Source organism: Macrobrachium nipponense, chromosome 14 (assembly GCF_015104395.2).
Source record: "Macrobrachium nipponense isolate FS-2020 chromosome 14, ASM1510439v2, whole genome shotgun sequence".
Lineage (NCBI taxonomy): Eukaryota > Metazoa > Arthropoda > Malacostraca > Decapoda > Palaemonidae > Macrobrachium > Macrobrachium nipponense.
This window is the reverse complement of record NC_087207.1, coordinates 57,538,439-57,562,742: the sequence shown is the minus strand read 5'-3', so window position 1 is coordinate 57,562,742 and position 24,304 is coordinate 57,538,439. Positions and strand designations below refer to the sequence as shown.

Genomic DNA, 24,304 nt, shown 5'->3' with positions numbered 1-24,304 from the left:
ATGGTTTTCACAGGCTGGCGTTGGTATTTGTTCCGGATGTCATTGTTTAGCCTTTTTCTGAAAAAAAAATATAGGTATATACTGTTTGTTTATTTGAGTAAATACATTATGAATATAATATGATGTCAAGTTTTTATTGATATTTAGTTTGAAATGACATAAAACAAGATGAATTCAAGCAATAATTACTGTTTGTTTATTTGAGTAAATATAACATTATAAACGTATTAGGTTTTAATTCATATGTATTTTCAAATGACATCATACAAGATGAATTCAAGCAATTATTACTGTTTATTTGAGTAAATATAACATTATAAACAATACATCAGGTTTTTATTGATATATAAGTTTGAAATTACATTAAACAAAATGAATTGAAGCAATAATTACTGTTTGTTTATTTGAGAAAATACAACATTATGAACATAATATGATATCAAGTGTTTACTGATATTTAGTTCCAAATGCCATTAAAAAAAAATGAATTCATAGCCTTTCTTGTAAGAAAGACTTTTGGATTTACTAAATATATGTGGGGAAAAGTTTAATGAGAGTCACAAGAAATACTAACATTTGTTAGGGGATGAGTACAAGTTTCATTTGAAGGCATCGGTTGTAATGGTCGTTTTTATTTAATTTTTAAAAAAAATTTTATTTAAGGATTTTTTTTTTTTATAAATGACAAATATTCTGCTTGGAATTCGGGTTCAGGATCGAAGACCCTGTTTGATTTAGCATTTAAGTAGGTTATTATTTCATGTCACTTTCTGGGTGCTGACCATGATGAGGAGGTGGTGGGACTTATGTTGTAAGTAGTATAGTTGTTGTTGATGTAGAAGTGAGAATAAATATGTTACTAGGAAGTAGAATAGAAACTTTTATTTCTCTTGATTTCTCAGCTGCCAGTCATAGACCAAAAAGTCTTAGCTAACACAAAAATTCCCTCGAACACAAACCGGAAACAAGGCAGTTGTTATAAAAATAAAGAGAGGACTACTCCTCCTCCTCCTCCTCCTCCTCCTCCTCCTCCTCCTCCTCCTCCTCCTCCTCCTCCTCCCCCACGGTTGTTATAAAATTGAGAGAAAAATGAAAGACCGAGAAAGGAGGGAATTTGTAAGAAGAAGAAGAAGAAGAAGAAGAGGAGGAGGAGGAGGAGGAGGAGGAGGAGGAGGAGGAGGAGGAGGAGGACTCCCGCAGTTGTTATAAAAATCAAGTGAGAAAACAAAAGACCGAGAAAGGAGGGAAGTTGTAAGAAGAGCAAGAAAGGAGGAGCAAGAAGAAGAAGAAGAAGAAGAAGAAGAAGAAGAGGAGGAGGAGGAGGAGGAGGAGGAGGAGGAGGAGGACTCCCGCGGGAGGATAAAAGGAAGTGTCATCCAAGGATAAAAACATGTCCCTCCCGAGTTTCGAATACTTGTCTCATGCGAGTCCCATGTGATGGATGAAGCTTGCAGTGCGGGTGTCAGGTGTTTGGATGAGGGCGGAGGAAGGTTGAGGAGGGAGAGAGGGAGGGAGGGAGGAAGGGAGACTAAGAGCAGGAGGAGGAGGAGGAGGAGGAGGAAGGAGAGGCTCAGGCAAGAGAGGATGACACAATAAAGGATAGAGACAATTTGCTCACTGAATGAAGGAAGGACGCCAACACAGCAACAGCATCTACTAAGTTTGGGAGGATCTGTTCGAAATACGGACATGTCTCCTCCTTCTTCAGGGCTTATAGTTTCTCCTCTTGCTCTATATCGCACTTGTTTCTTTATCTTATCTGTTAGACTTATTTTTAGGTTTCTTTTTTATTCCCCCCTTTTTTCTTTCTATGTGTGTTTTTTATTCATTTTAATTCCCAGCGTACCGTGTAATGTGTTTATGGAAGCATAGCTTCTTATTCTTCGTTTCTTTGGCTACTTCTTCTATTTCATTTGTCTTTATATTTCCTTAGTTTTGAATCTCTTTAAAACTCTTAAATTTACATTGGGGCGGAAACCCTCGTGTGTGTTCAATAGACTTGTATATTTAAAATAAAATTAATTCTAAACTTTTAAAAATAATTGATATGTAAAATAAAATTAATTTTAAAATTCTCTCTCTCTCTCTCTCTCTCTCTCTCTCTCTCTCTCTCTCTCTCTCTCTCTCTCTCTCTCTCTCTCAGAAGTGATAAAGATAATTTAAGGACATTTGCCTAGTATCAGCTTAACTGTTTTTGTGAATTATTAAAAATTGTACTGACGAAGATTTCAGCTGAGATAAAACAGCATTTTTTATTTTGTTTTTTTTTTCTATTTTTTTTCGGCCATCCGTCTTTCTTGTCCTACTAAAACTAAATGTTGATAAAAGACCAATGGAAAAATTGTAGGATGTTGCAGGTGCTGTGAGATTATTATAGTTTGAATTAATGAGGTCAACTAATCTTTTAGAGTAGATAGCTTAGATAGCTTTTCAAAGAAACCAGGGCCTTTCGTCTTAACAACAACAAAGGGCTTTGGTTATATATTGTTTATCTAAAGCTTTCAAAATTCATAGTTTTTCTAAACTGTAGATGAAGTGATTGTTTACGCGTAGAATATAGTGCTTAGTGAAATAAAAAAAAATATGTACTTATACATGTATATGATTGTGTATATATATTATATACGTATATGTATGTATGTATGTATATTTCATATATATATATATATATATATATATATAATACGCGTAAAAAAGTCTTATATTTTATATACAGTGTATATATATAATATATATATATATATATATATATATATATATATATATATATATATATATATATATAATATATACTACATATAAAGAGCAAGAATTTTTAAGATCAAAAGAAAAACCAGAAAAAAAAAACGAACCCAAAGCCTAAAAGGCAGTGTTACGCTTAAAGCATAATACTCAAACTGGCATCTAAGCAAAACCGCCAAAACAAAACAAGTGGGGAAAGCTGTAGTAGTAACAATTGACGTCTCGTAACCATTTGTGTAAATACCGAAGAGTCGCGTGATCGAGTTCGTATAAACAAACGGGGTGGAATATTTCCGAAAGGAGCTGTAATTAACCCCGTAATTGAGACACCGTTTCTCGTTTCCCTGGGATCTTGCGAAGTTGAGATTACGTGCGTTTGCTAAAGGAGTTGGGGGTGGTGGGGGAGGGGGGATTGAGGGTGGGTGGGGGAGGGGAAGGGCGGGAGGGAAGCATTTTTGTAATTGGCGAGACCTTCCTCGTTGATTTATGACCCTAGCTTCGAGGTTTAGGAGTCTTTACCCGAAAACATTGGTGGCGCTGCTCTTTTCTTGAATTTTTTTTTTTCGGGTATTTGGTAGTTTCCGAAATAGTTTATTGCCTTTATTATTATTTATTATTCCTTATTATTATTATTATTATTATTATTATTATTATTATTATTAATTTCGTTGTCTAGATCTTTTAAGGTAAATCGATAATGAGAGTTTGTGTGTGTAGGCTTCTAAAACATTATTATTTTATTATTATTATTATTATTATTATTATTATTATTATTATTATTATTATTATTATTATTGCTGAATGTAATGTCCATGTTAATTTTTGTTGTTTAGGTATTTTGAGATTGGTTTGATAATGATGATAATATTTTGGGTATATGTGTGTATATACATTCAAAATATTATTATTATTACATTTTCTTTCCATTTTTTGGTCTACCACAGTCCTCCAATTCGACTGGGTGGTATTTATGGTGTGGGGTTCCGGCTTGCATCTTGCCTCCTTAGGAGTCCATCACTTTTCTTACTGTGTGCGCGCGCGCGTGTGTGTGTGTGTAATATATGTATTTACATATAGATATATATATATATATCCATATATATATATATATATATATATATTTTATATATATATATATTTATATATATATATATATATATATATAATATATATATATATAGATATATCAGATGGGGGTTAATGTCTATATCTCTCTACTCGTCTCGCTATCTCTCTCTCTCCTCTCTCTCTCTCTCTCTCTCTCTCTCTCTCCCCTAAACTATAATGCATAGATTGCATGTGTGTATAGTCTATATAAAAACGACCTATAACGCTTACGTAAGAAATACTTTGAAATATTTTTATGAATCACTATGATACCACGGTATTTTACAAGGTGCTGGTGACGACTTTATAAAAGACTATAGATTTGGTTGCAAGCTGTATTGAGGCTGTATTTTAGGGAATGGCGTTAACCCTACTTTCAGTCCTCCTCCACCCCCCCCCCCCCCCACCCCCACCACCACCACCACCACCACCACCACCACCAATCTTATATCGGTCGCAAGATGGACAATAAGGAACGTTAATCGTGTAAAACATATGACTCTGATATTTAAAAAAAAAAAAAAAAAAAAAAAAAAAAAAAAAAACAAAAAAAAAAAAAAAAAAAAAAAAAAAAAAAAAAAAAAAAACTTCCATTTTACCAAAATGGCGTATTTGATGACTGTCACGTACGGAAACGTTCAGATTCATTGTGATGAAAAAGAAAATCGCAATTACAGCAATATTATGCTGCTAATAATCATTTATACCTGAGTGGTAAACATCCCTGGCACTTGTAATAGTCATGCCATGAAGAAAAAAATAATTAATTGTGGCGAAAAAGAAAATCGCAATTATAGCAATATTATGCTGTTAATAATCATGTATACCTGAGTGGTAAACATCCCTGACTCTTGTAATAGTCATGCCATGAAGAAAAAAAAGAAAAAGAAAAAAAGTTCATGTTTTTTCACAGGAGGCCTTTAATAACCATGTCAGGTGAGGAATAATTTGATATGGTAACTGTTACGGTCGAGTGTTTTTTTTTTATAAATAATGCATTTAAAAAAATGTTGCTGGTAATTAACGTGCTTCATAACGGAAATTGCCCCGCAATCCCTGTAATAGAGATATACAGCTTATAGAAAAGCATTTTTCTTTGCAAAATGACATGACTAATGATTATTCTGGCACTAAGAAAAATAAGAAAAACATATCCAGGTATATTGCGTAATATTCTCGTCTAGACAGAACAAACGGTATTCCCTCTTCCACTACCACCCTCTCCTGATACTTGATTCATAGCGCAACTGCTTTGAGGTTTTCCTCCTGTCACACCTTTCAAACCTTTTATTGTCCATTTCCGTTTCAGCGCTGAATGACCTCACAGGTCCCAATGCTTGGCCTCTGGCCTAAAATTTTATATTCAACTCGACTCTACCACTTCCCACCCACCTACATTTGCAGACAAACAGATGAGGGTCAGACTTTATTTATTTCTTATTTTCTCTCGAGGAAGTGAGGTCATGAGCTGAAGTCATTAACCTCTCTCGAGGGCAGCAAAGTCATCAGGAAAATGGAGCTTGGGAAGTGGACACCTGTTCTGGCAAAACAACTCTTCTTCATGGAACGATTAGCGGGAATTTGATAGAAGTACCTGAAATGATACGATAATAGTTTTTAAAATGCTAATCATTATGAAGGTATTATTTTAAAGTTGGGTGCGTTGACGAATATTTTAGGACGCTAGTTTGTTTAGGTTTCTTTTGTTTACATGATGTGATTGCAGAAAAGGATGCTTGTATCGATTTGGTTTCACGTACGCTTAGAAATAACTCTCTCTCTCTCTCTCTCTCTCTCTCTCTCTCTCTCTCTCTCTCTCTCTCAAACCCTTTCTTTCTCTCTCCAGTTTCCTCCTCAGGACTCTTCCTCTTTTCACAGTCTCTCTCTCTCTCTCTCTCTCTCTCTCTCTCTCTCTCTCTCTCTCTCTCTCTCTCTCTCTCCTCATCCAGTTTTTCCATCATCTTATTTCCCCTCGACTGAAGAAGGAGAAAGGAGGATGGACAGCCTTCCCTGAGCCAGTCTCAATCCCGCCCTGTCTGGACCAATACTCCCTCTCTTTCTTCCGAGGATTTAGCCCATATCTTCACCACTACTACTACTATTACCACTACAGTTCCCCCCCCCACCCCCACCCTATCACTCGGCCTTTCTTTTCCTTACTTTTCCCCTCCATTACTCATTCCCCTCCATTCCCTTCTTATCCTACTTATTCTTTCCCCTTTCAATCCTCTCTAACTTTCTTAACCTTCTTTGTTTTCTTTTCTCCTTCCTTCTCCCCTCATGCTGATCCTCTTCTCTCCTGTCTTGTCGATTCCCCTTACCCTGTCTTTCTTTTCTCCCTCCTTTCCCCTCTCTTTTTCCCCCTCTGTCTCCTCCATAACTCCCTTAACCTTACTTGCTTTCTCTTCTCCTTCCCTCTCTCTCCCCCTACCCCTTTCTTGTTAATTCCCCTTAGCCTGACTCTCATTCTCCCCTCTTTCTCTCAATATCCGTTGTTCGTGTTTAACCCCTCCCCAACCACCCCTCCCCCTCCCCCATTCCTTCTGGATCTTGATTAAGCCACCGGTTTTAGACTTAATTATTTGCAATATAGTACGACTTACACTACGTTCCATACTGCATCTGAAAAACCATTTATTCATGCATGTTATTCGATATCTTATTTAATCAGTGTATTTTATAAACATCAATCAAAAGATATTTTTTTATGTTCATGTTTCTGTTTTGATAGTTGACATTATCATCTCGGGGTTTTTGTGGCTTTCTGCTTACTGGTCACCTTTTATGACTTCCTGTATGCGTGTACCATGTATGTATGTATTTATAATTCTCTGCGCATGTATAATTTGATATGCATGTTAGAATTCTATAAAACAAATAAGATATAATGTCCGAGAGAGAGAGAGAGAGAGAGAGAGAGAGAGAGAGAGAGAGAGAGAGAGCAAAGGAAAGTGTAGAGTAAGAAACACTCCTTTCAGGGAGAGAGAGAGAGAGAGCGAGGGAGGTCAAAGAAAATAGAATTAAGAATAAGAAACGCTGCTGACAGAGAGAGAGAGAAAGAGAGACTAAAATTGAGTATCAGAATCCTATAAAGGGAAGGTAAATCTCAATCGTCAAACTAAGGTTTAATGTCCGAGAGAGAGAGAGAGAGAGAGAATGGGGAAATGTTGAGCAGCGTATCACAAAATAGGAGACATTGCCCAGAGAGGGCGAGAGTTTACCAGTGGAGAGCCCTGACTCCCATTTAGAAGCGATTAAAAGAAAATTGCTGACCATTAAAACCAATTGTGTATGTACGTAGGGCACCCTTTCCTGCAACTCTTCCCCCCTGGCAGAGATATTTTACTCTCTCTCTTCCTCTCTCTCTCTCTCTCTCTCTCTCTCTCTCTCTCTCTCTCTTATCTGCGGATGTATCTGATAAACCATATGCCTTTACTTCTCATTTGCAGTGATATAAAGATCTTAATATGTGATGTTTGGACATTAAATACATACATACATCATACATATATGCATGTATGTATATGTATATATAAAGGGTCCACAAAACACATGATCATAATGGCCATAGTTTATTAAATGAAACATTTCGCACATGTGCTCGGTGCGTAAAAATCGTTAAAATTAATAAAAGCTATTTTAAAAATAAAGTTAAGAGAAAAAATATATTATTTATAAAATTTAATATAACTTAAAAATATTACAGTAAAAAAATAAGACCCAGTGCTCACCAAACTATCCAAAGGAGAATATATAGATATAAGTATATATATATATATATATTATATATATATATATATATATATATATATATATTTTGTGTGTGTGTGTGTGTGTGTGTGTGTGTGTGTTTGTGTGTTTGATATATATATGTGTGTGTATGTGTGTGTGTGTAATGCTAAATGTGTGTATGCAGTAATCATGTTTCTCTACTTCCACTGTATCTTACGTCTTTCCCTTGTACTTCAGTTACACCTCTTCCTTCATCCCAGGTTTCCCAGTGACAGACTAAACTCTCTCTCTCTCTCTCTCTCTCTCTCTCTCTCTCTCTCTCTCTCTCATCATACCACATTCTTCGCCGAGTAATTCGCCCGACCGAAGATCGTGGATCATAGCTCAATCAGCCCCTGTCATTTCAACCAACAATTTTATCCATTATGCGTTGGCAGGTGGATGGACTATTAAAGTGTGCGTTTAATAGCTTGTGCTGGCGTCGTTGTCGTCCTCCTCCTCCTCCTCCGTCCGTCTTTCTCTTGTCTCTTGTGTATTTGCTTGTTAGTCTGTTTATTTAGCTGGTCTGGTGGTTTTGTCAATGGACGCTTTAGCTTGAAGCAGTAGTAGTTGTTGACGCATGTACAATGTTGACAGATCTTATGTGTATGTGTGTGTGCGTGTATATATATATATATATATATATATATATATATATATATATATATAATATATTTATATTTATATATATATTATATACAGGAACTTTGATATATGTATGTATGTGTGCATATATAACACATTTACACGAACGGTGGATCAAAATGTCTATTAAGTTCAAATAAATCTCTCTCTCTCTTCTCTCTGCTCTCTCTCTCTCGGCTCTCTCTCTCTCTCATTTCATTGAATTATAATGCAAAGATTCTTAGAATTAGATATTTTAACTTTCGTCGCACTCGTGAAAGAATTATGAACGTTTTTATGTTTAGCTTTTAAGAAATACTCCCATTCGGTAACTTAAAAAGTCTCCCCCCCCCCCCCCCCCCCCCCCCCCGCCTATCTTTGGTAGTGTTAGTTATAGAAGTCCAGAATTCAAATATTGCGTAATATATTTCCAGACCGCAAAACACAAGACAAACTCAATAACAGTCTTTCTTCTTTCTACGTCTTGAACTTTCTTCTCTTTCTACAGTTCCCCTTTCTTGTCCTCTATTATTGTTCCTCTCTATCTCTCTTCCCATCTATGATCATTTCCCCTCATTACGTCCCTCTCGGTCTTAACCTATTGTTTCTTTCCAGCTCCATTCTGTTATTTTCTCTCCCTCTGTTATTATTCTTCCTCCTACTTCCTTTCTTGCTTTTATTTACTCGTCATCATCGCTACCTCCCGTCTGTACCAAATGCTTTACCTGCGCAACTCGTCTTCTGCTGACTGTCTTCCGTCATTTTTCTCCCCTCCCTCCCTCTCTCTCCCCCTCTCTCCCTCCCCGTCTTGCATTATTTTTTGGGGGTGTGGATGGACCAACAAAGTGCCTCTGGTAATTCAATCTCTTATTGAATCAAAAGCGACTCCTCCTCCTTGTCCGGCCAGGCTTTGGAGTCTCTTGCTTAATTGCGACACAAACTTCGCTAATGCAATCGCGCGGACGTGCTTTGAACTCTTACCGCCCCGTGGAAGTTGACACTTTCGGTTGCTCGCTTGTTTTTTTTTTTTTTTTGTCGAGTGAGCTAGTGCAAGGTTTTTGAATATTAAGATATGATGAGCGCGCGCGCGGGCACACACACACACACATATCATATATATATATATATATATATATATATAGATCTATATATATAGTATATATATAGATATGATATACTGAACCATATATATATATTATCTATACATATATATATATATATATATATATATATATATATATATATATACATATATTGTATTTTCTCTCCAGCGATGTATCCAAGCAAGAATCCTGAGTAGCGAATTGCATCCCTGCTAGTAGTTAGTTGAGCATGTTGCATCACACCGAGATAAAGAACTTGCAAGCAAGCACGTCTACAACAGCTCTATATGAACGGGAAGATAGCCACAACCTCCAGCAGGGAAAAAAAAAAAAGGGTGTTGTGTGTCGTGAAACATTTATAAAGCCAGTTTCTCAACTTTCTTAATGGTTTCGAGGGCAGGGTATTGACGCCATGCGTTGTAATTATTTTTGGAAGAGAAAACTCCAGTTGGTGAACAATACGCCATCGTAATTTGGGCTATTTATAACCGTCCTAATCCTAGATCGTTTTAATGAGGTTTTGTTAGCTTGGATAAAGCTGTTGTTTGTTTTCTTTGTTTCCCTGTGCTTTCATTGTTTGTTTGTGTTCGTATATATATGTGTGTGTATATTATATATATATACATATATATATATATATATATATATATATATATACATAATTATATAATTAATTAATATATATTATATATATATATAATATATATAATAATATATATATATATGCATATATATATATATATATTATGTATGTATGTATATGTAATGTTGTGTGTGAACGTATGTATGTGTGTTATATATTATATATATATATATATATATATATATATATATATATAATATATATATATATATGTTTTTTACCAAATAATATATTATTTTAAGACCGTTTTATTACTTTACGTATCGCTTTCATAAAATAAAGTCTACGCACGAAGAAAACCCCAAATGAAGTGGACTGATTATATATATATGCTGCAAAGGTTCTGCAATAAACGACAAAACTGTGACTAATACCAGTTATTTGCTTAGTAAATAGTTCATTTTCATAGATTGAATTTTGGAGGGGAAGGGGGAGCGTAATATTCTTTGAATGGTAATAACGGTACTGAACGTTTCTTCCGAAATCATCTTAACGACTATATTTACTTTTTGAACTTAGATGACAATCCCAATTCTATTTCATGTTATTTTTGCATCTTAATTGGTTTAACCTTTTCATTAAGGTGTTGAATTCTTCAGCGCTCTTTGTTTCATGAGCCGTATTTGCCTGTACTGTTTCAAAGTTTGTAGGTATTATCTTGTTCAGTAGGGGGTTTATGATAGTAATTATGATATTTCCTCCTAACCTATCGAAAATGAAACTTCCAGTTTCGTTTCATTCTTAATTATTTATGTCTTCATGTCGCGACTGATCGTCTTGCTCAGATCGAGGGCGTATTGTAATTATATTTCAGTATCCCAACTTGAAAGGTAAATAGCTGTTTGGTGCTCGATTTAGTATAGGCTCGTTACACATTATATTTTATTATTATTATTATTATTATTATTATTATTATTATTATTATTATTATTATTATTATTTCCATCGTAAGATATCATAACTGGATATTTTCACATCACAGTCAGAACATATTTGGAACTTCCGGTCACTTTGCTCAGTCGCACGACAGATACCGGTGGCTCTCTCTCTCTCTCTCTCTCTCTCTCTCTCTCTCTCTCTCTCTCTCTGTCGTTTTCCTCATTCTTCAGTGAGATAATGGCCGCTGGTGTCGTAAATGTAAATTAAATTAAATGGACTCCCCCTGCACTTCGCATCAGTTTCCATAATGGTACGAGGTCATGGGAAATATTCGCTCCTCGATGTGGGCGTATATTCGTCTCTTAAACAATTAAGTTTGTGGTGGTTTTATGGTAGGGGGTGGGGGTTGTGAGGGGAAGGGGGGCGGGAGAAGGAGGGGATAGGGGACTGGGAGGAGAGGGGCGCAGATGCCATGGCGGTAAACATAATTAGATTAGTAACGTTAGATGTTTGTTACGCGGATAACGAATGATTGTGTTTTTGCTCATTTCACTTGTTCTATCATTAAAGGCGTTTAATATGTAACAACCTCTCTCTCTCTCCCCCCCCCCCCCCCCCCCACCTCTTTCCCTTACGCCCACCTCCTGGTGGGGGGGGGGGTGTCCCCTCACTCTTTTGTTGACCTAATTTTGTAATATTTGCGTAATCACTGTGACCCAAGTCATTCAACATAACATGATCATTGTTAGTATATCACTACTGTTATGGTATCTATAAAGCTATAGTAGATTCACACCAACCGTGCATCCGATGTCTAGGCCAGTCCCTTACGACGCTCCTGATTGGCTGTTGATAATCCAATCACAGGGCTGGAAACTCTGTCTCTCTCGAGAGAGTTCACATAGGAAGGATGTATTTTCCACCTCTCCTGAGTGATTCAGGAGAGGTGGAACATACATCCTGCCTATGTGAACTCTCTCGAGAGAGACTGAGAGTTTCCAGCCCTGTGATTGGCTTATCAACAGCCAATCAGGAGCGTCGTAAGGGACTGGTCCTAGACGTCAAATGCACGGTTGAAGTGAATCTGCTATAGTAAATGTGTAAACTCACATTGTTTACACACACACATGTATGGATTTAGTGCGTTTATTCATGTGCGTTTTTATCACTTGTATGAGTACGCATATCTGTTTTCATTTGGACTTTGCGAGGATCGTAACAGCATATGGTTGGCGTACGTCGTTGACGCAAACGGTCGCGATTGATACGCAGGTCATATCCACGGGAATGTGTTTCGGGGTTTGACGTGCAAATAGTTATTGACCACAATTAGCCTGATTGTTGTTGAACTTGCCGTTGTGACCTCTATAGGGCGGTCGGTCAGCCAGGGACGGGGGTTCCTCTAACTCGAGAGAGCGCCTTGGAAGCTTAGGGAACTAAAGGTATTCTGTTACCTGGATTATGGCGTCATTAGCGTGAAGGAGGAGGGGCCTTGTTGGTGCCCTTATGGAGACTTTTATAGTGATTTCGTTTTTTTTATTGAGTTTATTTATTTATCAAATTATTTCTTCATTTTGTTTATCTACGCAATTTTTGCATAACATGAAAATATATTTATATATGCACGAACGAAATATATCTTCATGTTATGCAAAAATTGCATAGATAAATCAATAAAATTAAGAAATAACTATATAATGCAATAAAGGTGGAATTATCAACCTGATGTTGCTCATTTTTGCCCACATCTTAAGACGTGAATGTGAAGGTGAAAGAAATTTAGTTGAAAATATTAAGTAATTGGAAAACGGTAATTAAATATATAACTAGAATGTATAAAAACAAACCGGACTAATGGTGATATTACTACTGTTTATTTCTTCTTTTTATAGGAGTAGAATTCATGCAAAAGAAATGTAATGGAAAGATTTAACAAATGATAAAATGTATTAACCGTAACTGCCATCTATAGTACGTCACGGTGGCCGCGAGTTCGATTCTCGGGCATGCCACTGAAGTGTGAGAGAGATGTGTGTTTCTGGTGATAGAAGTTCACTCTCGACGTGGTTCGGAAGTCACGTCAAGCCGTTGGTCCCGTTGCTGAATAACCACTGGTTCCATGCAACGTGAAAACACTATACAAACAACAAACAAATAAGCCACTGAAAACTCATCATTGTCTTACTTTGGTTTTTGGTGATTTTTTTGTATGTTTTTATATGCAAATTACACCTTTTAAAAAAGCCGTTTTGCTTGTTTTTAATTATCAGTGATCTCAGGAAAACGGGTGGACTGTCAGCACTCTTCAATAGTGTTCAAATTCTTGCAACTCTATGTGTGCTTGTGGCTACTTATTAAGCGCACATACATATGAAGCACGTGTACATACTGTATAAATGTTAAAATGTGTTACATGTGCATTGTACAAACTGTTATAAATATACACATACATGTGTATTGGACAAACTGTTATAAATGTACACATACATGTGTATTGTACAAAATGTTATAAATGTACATACATGTGTATTGTACAAACTGTTATAAATGTACATACATGTGTATGGTACAAAATGTTATAAATGTACATACATGTGTATTGTAACAAAATATTATAAATGTACATACATGTGTATTGTACAAAATGTTATAAATGTACTTACATGTGTGATTGTACAAATGTTATATTGTACAAACTGTTATTAATGTACACATACATGTGTATTGTACAAACTGTTATAAATGTACACATGCATGTGTATATTATACAAAATGTGTAAATGTGAAAAAATGTGTTACGGGATGTACACATGCATATGCCTGTATAGTGTGAAATGTGCTGTTTATCAATGTGTTTATAATATATACACCGTATACAGAAATGAGGGTGTGTGTGTGTGTGTGTGTGTGTTTGTGAACGCTCCACATTTATGCATACACATAATTCTGGCGGCTCACTGCAGGCATTGCTTAAGGTTCTTTGCTGCGTCCCTTCGGCCCCTAGCTGCAACCCCGTTTGAATCCTTTTTCCATCTCACTTTCAACCCTCTCCTGATAATTTTTTTCAACATTATTTTCTGCGCTGCATGACCTCACAGGCCCCAGGGCTTGGGCTTTGGCCTCAGTTTTGCATGCCAGTTCCATGTACCTACAATATATATATATATATATATATATATATATATATATATATATAGTATATATATATTATATATATATATTATAGAAGTTTGTACTTGTTCGGATTTTATGAGTGTGTGAGCGCGTGCTTGCATAGTGCGTTTGTTAGTGTGTGTGTGTTTGTAGAAGGCTATGCCATGATTTTTTTATTATTTAATTGTGATATTTTCTACATACCGCTGATGAACATGAATGCGTCCACTTAATGTAATTAGCACCGAAAGTGCGTCCTTGCGAGTTATTATATTCCGGTCTAATATTATGGCGTAATTATTTTGACGTGCATTAGTCTTTTTTTATACCCAAAGGGGAAAGAAGTGACGTTTTTATTGACATTTTTTCGTTTCATATCGAAGGGGAACCACACACACATTAACTTTGAGCGACTTGGGTTAAAACCGCGTTTGTTGAATTATGTTACAGTTATGGTAGTATAGTATAAGTGCTCGTGTTGTATATATATCTATATTATACGATAATATATATATATTAATATATATATATTTATATAGATTTATATATTGATATATATAGTTTATATATATATATTATTATTTAGATAATATATCTAATTAATCATTATATATCTAATATATATATATATAAAATCCTAGGTCTACTGATTATACCAGCTACGACTCACGTTCGTGAACTGAAGTTGAAGAGAGAGAGAGATTAATGCTTTAGTACCTGGTAATGAGTCGAATGCTGTCATTGCAGTCATTCTGGTACGATGGACATGAGTCACAGCGAGACACGTTTACCAGTGTGTTATCATTGTTTGAATAACTAAAGCGATTAACGAGCCATGCTTATACCTTTTTCAAGTTGTAGTTACGGTCGATCAAGCCTGGGCTACTAGATGAGGGCATTTGGTTGCCCCGTCTTCCTTTACTGTGCTAGATATTAGGATAGCGGTTGCCTCCGCCGTCGGCTTCCTTGTTAGAGAAAGAGAAATATTCCGTGTCGTGTACCGGAACCAGCTGCCGTTCTCAATGAGCGATAATTGGGAGCCATGGCGCAGTTTATGGCCGTAATGGGAGATCATTTCTGGGGATTCAGTAGCGTTACTTGACGTTTTCACAGTAATGGGTGGGATCCGCGCAAGTAATAGTTTTAAGAATGAAAGAATGGGGAGACCCCATTTGCAACGCGAGAAATGGGCTTTAGCATCGTCGCCGGACGAAATTGGATATGAATAGGGCGAGATCTATCTCAAATGGGCGGAATCTGGCTGCTCCGGGGCGGGATTTAGAAGTAATGGGCGATATTTGGGCGTGATGGGCGGGATTGTGGATGTGAGTAGGGAAATGAGGACTAATGTGGCAGATTAGGGGGTGAAATGAGGAGGTGTAATTATATAAAGGGTCAGTTAGCAGTGGTCCAACCAGGCAGCAGCCGGTTGAGGTCAGTGAAAGGGATATATATAGGTTTCAGTTGTCAGTCAAGAACCCTTCTATAAAGGAATGTTGTTATTTCTTCAGCAAATAATGACTGATCGGTTGACTTTTAGGAATGATCTTGCTCCATAATTTACAGACGCAGAGAAAACGGGAATGAGGGTAAACTTGAATTTTAATTTTTTATAAAGATAACAACAGGTCAATATATTTCTTTTAGTGGAGGTACTTTTATCTCTCTCTCTCTCTCTCTCTCTTAGCTCGTAAACTCAGGGACCCGTGTTTGGTTCTCGAACCGGACGGTCCTCAAGGGGTGCACTGTAGGCATTACTTAAAGCTCTTTGCAGTGTCCCTTCAGCCCCTAGCTGCAACCACTTTCGTTCCCTTTACTGTACCTCCTTTCATATTCTCTTTCTTCCATCTTACTGTCCACCCTCTCCTTAACAATTGATTTCTAGTGCAACTGCTTTGAGGTTTTCCTCCTGTTACACCTTTCAAACCTTTTACTGTCAATTACCGCTTCAGCGCTGAGTGACCTCATGGGTCCCAATGTTTGGCCTTTGGCCTAAATTCTATATTTTACTCAACTCGAACCGGACGGTACCAATGTTGACCAAAGCATTGCATTTGTACACAGGTATTAGTCGACTGTTGTGGGTGGCAGCGAGATTAGAGAGAGTTAGAAAAATAGAAGGGAAGAATCACTTGGAGATGAGTCGAAGTGTCTACCATCAAAACGGAAGGGCCTCTCTCTCTCTCTCTCTCTCTCTCTCTCTCTCTCTCTCTCTCTCAATGAATGAATGAACCTCGTCTAATGTTTGTTGTACTTTTTCAATCCAAAATAAATAACTTTTAAATTGGTATTACCCGTGATTCTCCGGTCCGTTCAGTCTTGGGCAGAATAAGTCTCATTCGTGAGAGAGAGAGAGAGAGAGAGAGAGAGAGAGAGAGAGAAATGGTAATGATATGGAACACGCCCTTCCCTTCTGTCCCTCACTTATCATTCATTAGGGCTTAAGGGATTAATTAGTTGTTAATCCTTTGAGGAATGGTTGCTATTAAGTACGACTGGGATCTCTCTCTCTCTCTCTCTCTCTCTCTCTCACTTCCCCCTCTTCCATTTCTTTGTTTCTCTTGAATTGATGATAATGCAATAATGGATTTGCGTCGGGTTTTCACCGGGGGGGTGGGGGGGTGGCAAACCTCTGGTAAAAGAACGCGGTTTTTTCATGGAATTTTGCTGGAAAAACCATGAATTTTCATGCGTTTTATTTATGGATTTCTTTAAATCTTGATTTTTAATTTAGTGTAATTTCATATAGTAAATAATATGAATTTTTGTTTTATTATTTTTAATTAAGTATAGTTGTATCTAGTAAATAATGTGAATTTTAGCTAATAATGGTTTTAAAGAGAATAAAAAAATGCATATAATGAATTTACTTCTCAGAAAGTCGCGTAAAGAAATAATCACGGTAATTTATGAAATAGAATTTCATACAGAAATACATGACGACTACGTTAAATAAATTCATTTATCAAAACAACGTCGCTATTCCTGTGCAAATCACAATTCCCCGCAAAAAAACAAACAAACAAAAAAAAAAAAAAGCCTCTAAAACATGAAATACCTTCTTTTCTAATTTTTTCTCTTTTTTTTTCTTTTCGTATTGCATCGATCGAGCTGAAATTATCTGTGCTCTCCCCGTAGAGTTTATACCGATATCTCTCTCCCTTCTGCACATAATACGATAGCACCGGAGCCTTCCTCATTACTTCAGTAACGTTGCTTGTTGCTTAATATGACGCAGGAGTTGGTTAAGCTTTATGAACTTCTTGCATGCATGAAGCTCTCTCTCTCTCTCTATTTTCTCTCTTTTTTTTTTTTCTTTTTTTGCTCAGGCTGTCTATAATCTTATATGGAAAGGTGATTGTTGATTATAATTAGTCCCGTGAAAAGATGCCTTGTGTAAGGATGTATGAATTACTATTAGTCATTTTTTTCGATTGTGTTTGTTAGTTTGCATCGTTATCTTTTAACTGCTCCGCTGGCATAGTGGTTAGTGCCTCCACCGAGACGATGACAAATCACTGGCGCTGTATCGTGATCAGTTACTGTGCAGTGTGGGGTCCGCGGTGGGAGGTTGAAACATACATTCTTTGGAAGCTTGAATTTCGAGTCAGTGGCCCCTTTGGTGGGCTTGTTCCATGTGAATGTGTTTCATCTACTGAAATAATAATAATAATAATAATAATAATAATAATAATAATAATAATATTATAATAATAATAATAAAGTCCGTGACCTGTCTTTTGTAGTACTTTTACCATTTTTTGGCTGGGCAGAATAACTGGGAACTTACATTCTATTCTTTTTTTTTTATGCACCAGACCAGAATATATATGTTTCTTCAGATTCCCTCGAGGCTTAATCCTGGTCTTTTGCCTTCCCCTTTTAATAGCCTTCATCAAATAGGATTTGAAAAGAGCATTACGTTCCCCGTATACCATTGACCGTTGCTTAAACATACTGTATATTTTTTCGTGTTCATTCGTTCGTATTTTGACAGGAAAGCAAAGCTTGAGTGTCTCGGCTACGGCGAAGCGTGAAATTCAGAGATTTCCAAATCTTAGGGTCCAAACAATATATATATATATATATATATATATATATATATATATATATATATATATATGTATGTATGTATGTATGTATGTATGTATTTATGTATGTATATACATCCATGCACTGCGTATGCAGATATTATCGAATACATATATTTATTTATCGTTCACTCACGGTTTAGATCAACTGTGACAAGCAGTTCAGCTCGATTACATAAAACGATTAACCACCGATCATCAGGAAGAAAGAAAGAAAGGGAGAAAAAAGGAAAAAAGAAAGGAAGAAACAAAGAAAGAAAGGGAGAAAAAAGGAGGAACGGGAGAAAAAAAGAGGAAAGAAAGAAAGAAAGGGAGGAAAAAAGGAAGAAAGGAAGAAAGAAAGGGAAAAAGAAAGATGGGAAGAGGGAAAGGAAGGAAGGGAAGAATGAAAGGAAGAAATAAAGAAAGAAAGGAAGGAAGGGAAGAAAGAAAGAAAGGAAAGAAAGACAGGAAGGAAGGAAGATAGAAAGGGAGAAAGAAAGGAAGGAAGGAAAGAAAAAGGAAGGAAAGAAAGAAAGAAAGAAAGAAAGAAAGAAAGAAAGAAAGAAAGGAAGGAAGGAAGGAAGGAAAGAAAGAAAGGAAAGAAAAAAGGAAGGAAAGAAAGAAAGAAAGAAAGGAAGGAAGGAAAGAAAGGAAAGAAAAAAGAAGAAAGAAAGAAAGAAAGAAAGAAAGGAAGGAAGGAAGGAAGGAAGGAAGGAAGGAAGGAAGGAAGAAAGGAAAGAAAAAAGGAAGGAAGGAAGGAAGGAAGAAAGGAAGGAAGGAAGGAAGGAAGGAAAGAAAGAAAGGAAAGAAAAAAAGAAAGAAAGGAAGGAAGGAAAGAAAGAAGCACTTCTCCGACAAGAAAAGGTCGATACGATTCCAATCTATACGACTGACGCCCCCTGTCGCCGGTGACGACGGGAACGGAATTACCTGCGTCTCGGCGGCGTCACTCAGCCGCGGGAGTCGTGGTTTCACAGGATGTGATCCTCTTTTAATCGTTTTGTTCACCCGGCGCTGACGTCTCTCTCCTGTAGGAGGAGGTGCGTCATGACGACCTTCCTTTTACTGTGCCTCCGTTCATATTCTCTTTCTTCCATCATTCCTTTCCAGCCTCTCCTAAAAATTGCTTCGCATTGCAACTAACTGCTTTGAGGTTTCCTCCTGTTACGCCTTTCAAACCTTTCTACTGTCAGTGTCCCTTTCGGCGCTGATTGACCTCATAGGTCCCAGAGCGTGGCCTTCGGCCTGAGTTCTATATTCTGACATGGCGACCTTATTACAGCTTGCTCTAGACCGCTAGAGTTTCTTGCAAGCTTAACTCTCCTCTTTTATCCGGGCCGGGGTGGCGGCACGCAAGACTGTGTGAACCACATGTTACGAAGCTTTCAAAATCACATCACCTTTACTTCTTAATGCGATTGACATTGCTCATTCACTCATTCTTTTGGCTCTCAGGGTTCGTTGTGGCCCAATGCCCCACCTCCCATCCCATCTTCTCCTCCCCCCACCCCTCTCCCCCTACGTCATTATGCGTTTTACTGTTCCGTTCTGTATTGTAACACGTTCATTTGAATACGGTGAAGTGGAGGTCATAGCGATTATAATCACGTATTACTGTAAATGCGCTGCTGCATATGTATATTCAATAATATATATATATATATATATATATATATATATATATATATATATATATATATATATAATATTTGTGTGTTCATGTGGGTGGGTGTATGTGTGGTGTAATTCATCTGAAGTGAAAAATAATGTAGTAAATGAAGGCAAGTTGATTGTGAAGTATCGGATAACAAGACGCCCAAATTTAGAAAATGAGTAAAGGAAAGTAGCAGAACAATTAAGAGAACATTTAAAAGCTATTTTACGTATTTTTGACAGACGAAGAACATTTACTGACACGAAATCTAAACCGAAAAAAAATTATGAGCGGGACTTTTGAAGATATTTATTCGCGGGGGTGGATTCGAACCAGTGGAAATCACTCTGAACACTTGAATTGTAGTGTCCACTGCTCCGTAAGTTCGAAAATGGCTTCGGTATTAAAGTCCATTTATGGGAAAGTTGCTAAATGGAATGAGTCTTCCGTTAAATGTTGTCCCTCGGGAAATCTTGCCTTATTTTCAGTTTCTGCCGTATTTGAATTTCCCCTTTCGACAGGCTCTTCGACAAGTAAATTGCCTTATTGGCTTATTCTACGTGAATATGGCTTTATGTGCGTTCTGAATAATAAATGACTATATAGTATTCCTTCCCGGAACTGTGACGTGAAACCAGTTTCCAAATGTGCTCGGTGTAATTGACGTTAAGCGCTGGTTTATGTATTATTCAGCTTCTCGTTTTGAGTCGGGATTCATCATTTTCGACATTTATACATTTATGAATCGGATCTTGTTGGACATGTGATGAAGTTGGATGAAAATTGAGACTGCATACATTATTCATTCATACTGGAACTCTTTTGAAAAGTACGTCGTAGAGAAATATATAGAAACAAATTATACTTGGTGGAAACGGCTTTGAAAATATAGTGTTATTTATACTTCTGGAAGGTCAGTAATTGGCAAAGACACACACACACACACACACACACACACACACACACACACACACACACACACGGAAACAGCAGGCTCCATCTAGAAATTCAGATTACAGGTCATTTTGCTTTAGAAAATGAAAAGAAATTAAAATCGCCGATTGTATAACATGTAAAATCCCCAGTTCCTTTCCTAAGCGTCCCTGGGTGTGGGCCCTACCCAGAGAGACTGAGAGACTGAGAACCTGAATTCAGACACCTGTTGTTCGAAAAGGACGAGGCCCTCAGACTCTATCGAGCCAAAGTCAGATTCTCTTCGGACGAATTTGAGGAGAGAGAGCTGGCTCCATCAAACCAAGCGAGTGTCCTTCCCTCCCTCCTTCCGTCCTCTTCTCAAATACTTTTTTTTAACTTCTATGTTAAATACATGTGATTTATTAGAAGAAAATTTCATGTTTGTAACTGCGCAGTTAACAATGTTGAAAAATTACGGAGACCTTGACCAGGAATAATTAAGGCTTAGGTTAAGAATTTTGAGAAAGTTTTAAATACACCAAATAAATACCAATAAAATATTTTATGCATTGTAGCCCACCTGCTGGGTCCTGTCGACTTAACTGAGCTACCTTTATAATTAGGAATTTTGGGTAGAGCCATAGTAGCTGGCACGTGCATGAATTAGGAAATAATATAATTATTACATCCATGTGTTTCTTCAAAGCAATATATTATATATATATATTAATATATAATATATATCTATATATATTATATATATATATATATAATATTGCTTTGAAGAAACACATGGATGTAATAATTATATTATTTCCTAATTCATGCACGTGCCAGCTGCTACGGCTCTACCCAAAATTCCAAATTATGAAGGTAGCTTAATTAAGTCGACGACACGAATTGAAAGTTCACTCGCCACTTGGCCCACTTAATTAACGCCACCTTCTCCCTTTGCAGGTATTTTTGATGCCTCACTCTCATAACGATCCTGGGTGGTTGAAGACCTACGAGGAATATTACTTCCACCAGACCAGCAAGATCCTTCAAAACATGATAGACAAGCTGAAGGTCCACAACAACATGACCTTCATTTGGTCAGAAATCTCGTTCCTCTCCCTATGGTATGAGAGGTAAGTCAGCCACGTGTTTATTTGTTTGTTTGTTTGTGTGTGTGACGGGCCATTTTCAGGCGACCACGTAGCACCCAATAAGTCACGCCTTCCTACATATACTCTTTTGTTCCCTGACTTTTTTTTTAACCTTTGTCCCTAGAACAAGTAGTTGATTTGCATTTTTTCATAATTAAGCCCAAGCTTCGTTTGCTTGTCTGATATGATATTTTCAGGCGACCACGTACAAAATGGCATTATGTTGCACGTCCTACTGGCCTGTGCACTTTTTAAAAAACTGGTCAGATATGACCTGAAGATCTTCCTCTTCCATGGGTCAACGAAAATCAGTTATGGTATTGTATTCCTGAGACTTGAAGAATTTCAGTGGAAGCTAGGTATTGCAGTTTTAAGCATATTTCTTGAGATCCTTAATTTATTTATAATTTGATGGACATCTTGAAAGGTTGTGCAGTTGCTCAGTTAGAGGTAATACTAATTCTGTTTTCACATCTTTTCTCATTTTGGGTTGTTTCTTTGTTTAGATCTGTTTATAGAACCACTGTGAATGAAATCCAAAAACAAACCTTCTTAGAATGAAAAATAAAAAAATATATTGTTATGCAGAAGGTCTCGTACCGTTATCATTCCAGCCTCCTCCTCCTCCTCCTCCCTAAAGCAAAGCAGATGGCATTTTTGCTTCCTTATCGCAGCGAGCCCCCAGCCGAGTCTATTTGTAGAATATGAAGGGCGCGTAAATCACGGCTTTCGAAAATGACGTTTCCCCTCTGTATCTAACATTACTCCTGTCGCCTCGTAGATGCTTCTGATGCTTTGGGGATTTCCTTTATCTCTCCTCCCGCTTGCCTCTTCCTCGTTCTGTTCGGAGCTGGGTCTTGGTTCTCTCTCTTTCTGTCTCTCTGCCTCCTCCTCCTCCTCCTCCTCCTCCTCCTCCTCCTCCTCCTCCTCACCTTGACCTGTCAGCTCAGAGACACTTCCTTTGTTTATGTTTTTCGGGTGCGTTCGCTGCGCATGGTAACTTCTCGTAGCTTTTATATTGCTCCCATTTGTGAAGAAATGGAAGTTCGTTGCGATATCTTTGAAAGGTGTGTTTTACACTTTTTTAATGAGAGGCGTTCCTGCTTTGCATTTTGTTATATAGTATGTGTTTTATTTTCGTGCTTAAGCAACATTGCATAGCCTTTTTGTATTTTCTTTGAGTGTGTTTTACACTTTTTAATGAGAGGCGTTCATGCTTTGCATTTCGTTATATAGTATGTGTTTTATTTTCATGCTTGAGCAATATTGCAGTTTTTTGTATGTATACCTGTGTACTACCTTCCAGTGATCCTCGTCCCCTCTCTTAAAAAAAGCAATGGTCCACAACGTTTCTGAAACGAATAGAATACCAGGGTCCCCTTGTTACGAATAGTTTACATTTCTGACTGATGCACCTGTTGTTCTTTCCTGTAACTTCAAGTTTGATTATTTTTCTCGGAGGAAAAAAATAATATTGATGTTTCTCAACCAAGTTTGATTATTTTTCTGGAAGGAAAAAAATAATATTGATATTTCTTTCTCACCCAAGTTTGACTTTTTCTCGGGGGAAAAATAATACTGATGTTTCTTTCTCAACCAAGTTTGATTATTTTTCCCTGAGGAAAAAAATAATATTGATGTTTCTCTCTCACCCAAGTTTGATTATTTTTCCCTGAGGAAAAAAATAATATTGATGTTTCTTTCTCACCCAAGTTTAATTATTTTCACCCAAGTTTAATTATTTGTCTCGGAGGAAAAAAATAATGTTGATGTTTCTCTCTCACCCCGCTCCTTCTAAAGATGCTGTGAGGAGCATGGGAAAATAAAGAATAAAATGTAACAAAGGCTCAGAAATTGAAAACGAACGTCTTTCTGACTGGTACGAAAACAGGTCCTATTAACAAGAAATAGTATTTTGAGAGTCCGTGACAGAACAAGATGCCATCGATGCATATAGCCAGGCCGTATTTTAACGATCTCTTCCATCACTTAATTCAGGAAGAGAATAAATCTGAGGAAACATCATATTTCCAAAATTATATATCAAACCTGAGGTCGAAACTAATGAGGCAAATTCTCAAAATTATCAGCGTAAGTGTCGCTATTTTAGAGATTCAGGTTCATCTACCTTTCGTGAGCTTTTCTATGTAAAAATAACCTAAACCTTGGCAAAGTTAAAAGTTACTCAATGGCGCAGGAAACAACGAAGTGCCCCATGGATTTACAAATTTCATCTCTCTCTCTCTCTCTCTCTCTACTATCTTTTTACCCGGAGCTATTTTTACTTATGCAAACTATATTGTTCTTCTTCTCCATTGTAGGGGGTTTTGTGGTGACTATGCAAATTCCTTGTTTTGATAGTAAGATATAAGGACAAAGGGGGAACCCCCCCCCCCCCCCCACCCTTTGTTCTGCGCGCCTTGTAGTTTTTTCTTCTTCCTACTTTCTTACTTACATATCCCAAACTCTATATGTAAAAGAAGACATCTCAT

General features: G+C 37.0%; 1 protein-coding gene across 1 annotated transcript in view; it reads left to right on the top strand.

Annotated features, from left to right (window-relative positions):
• LOC135226535 (alpha-mannosidase 2-like) overlaps nt 1–24,304 on the top strand; it is a gene marked incomplete in the record, with an annotated part of 784,965 nt that overhangs the window by 743,723 nt on the left and 16,938 nt on the right. Inside the window, 1 exon segment of the mRNA XM_064266188.1 lies at nt 21,622–21,794. Within this exon segment, the coding sequence (XP_064122258.1) occupies nt 21,622–21,794 (173 nt within the window).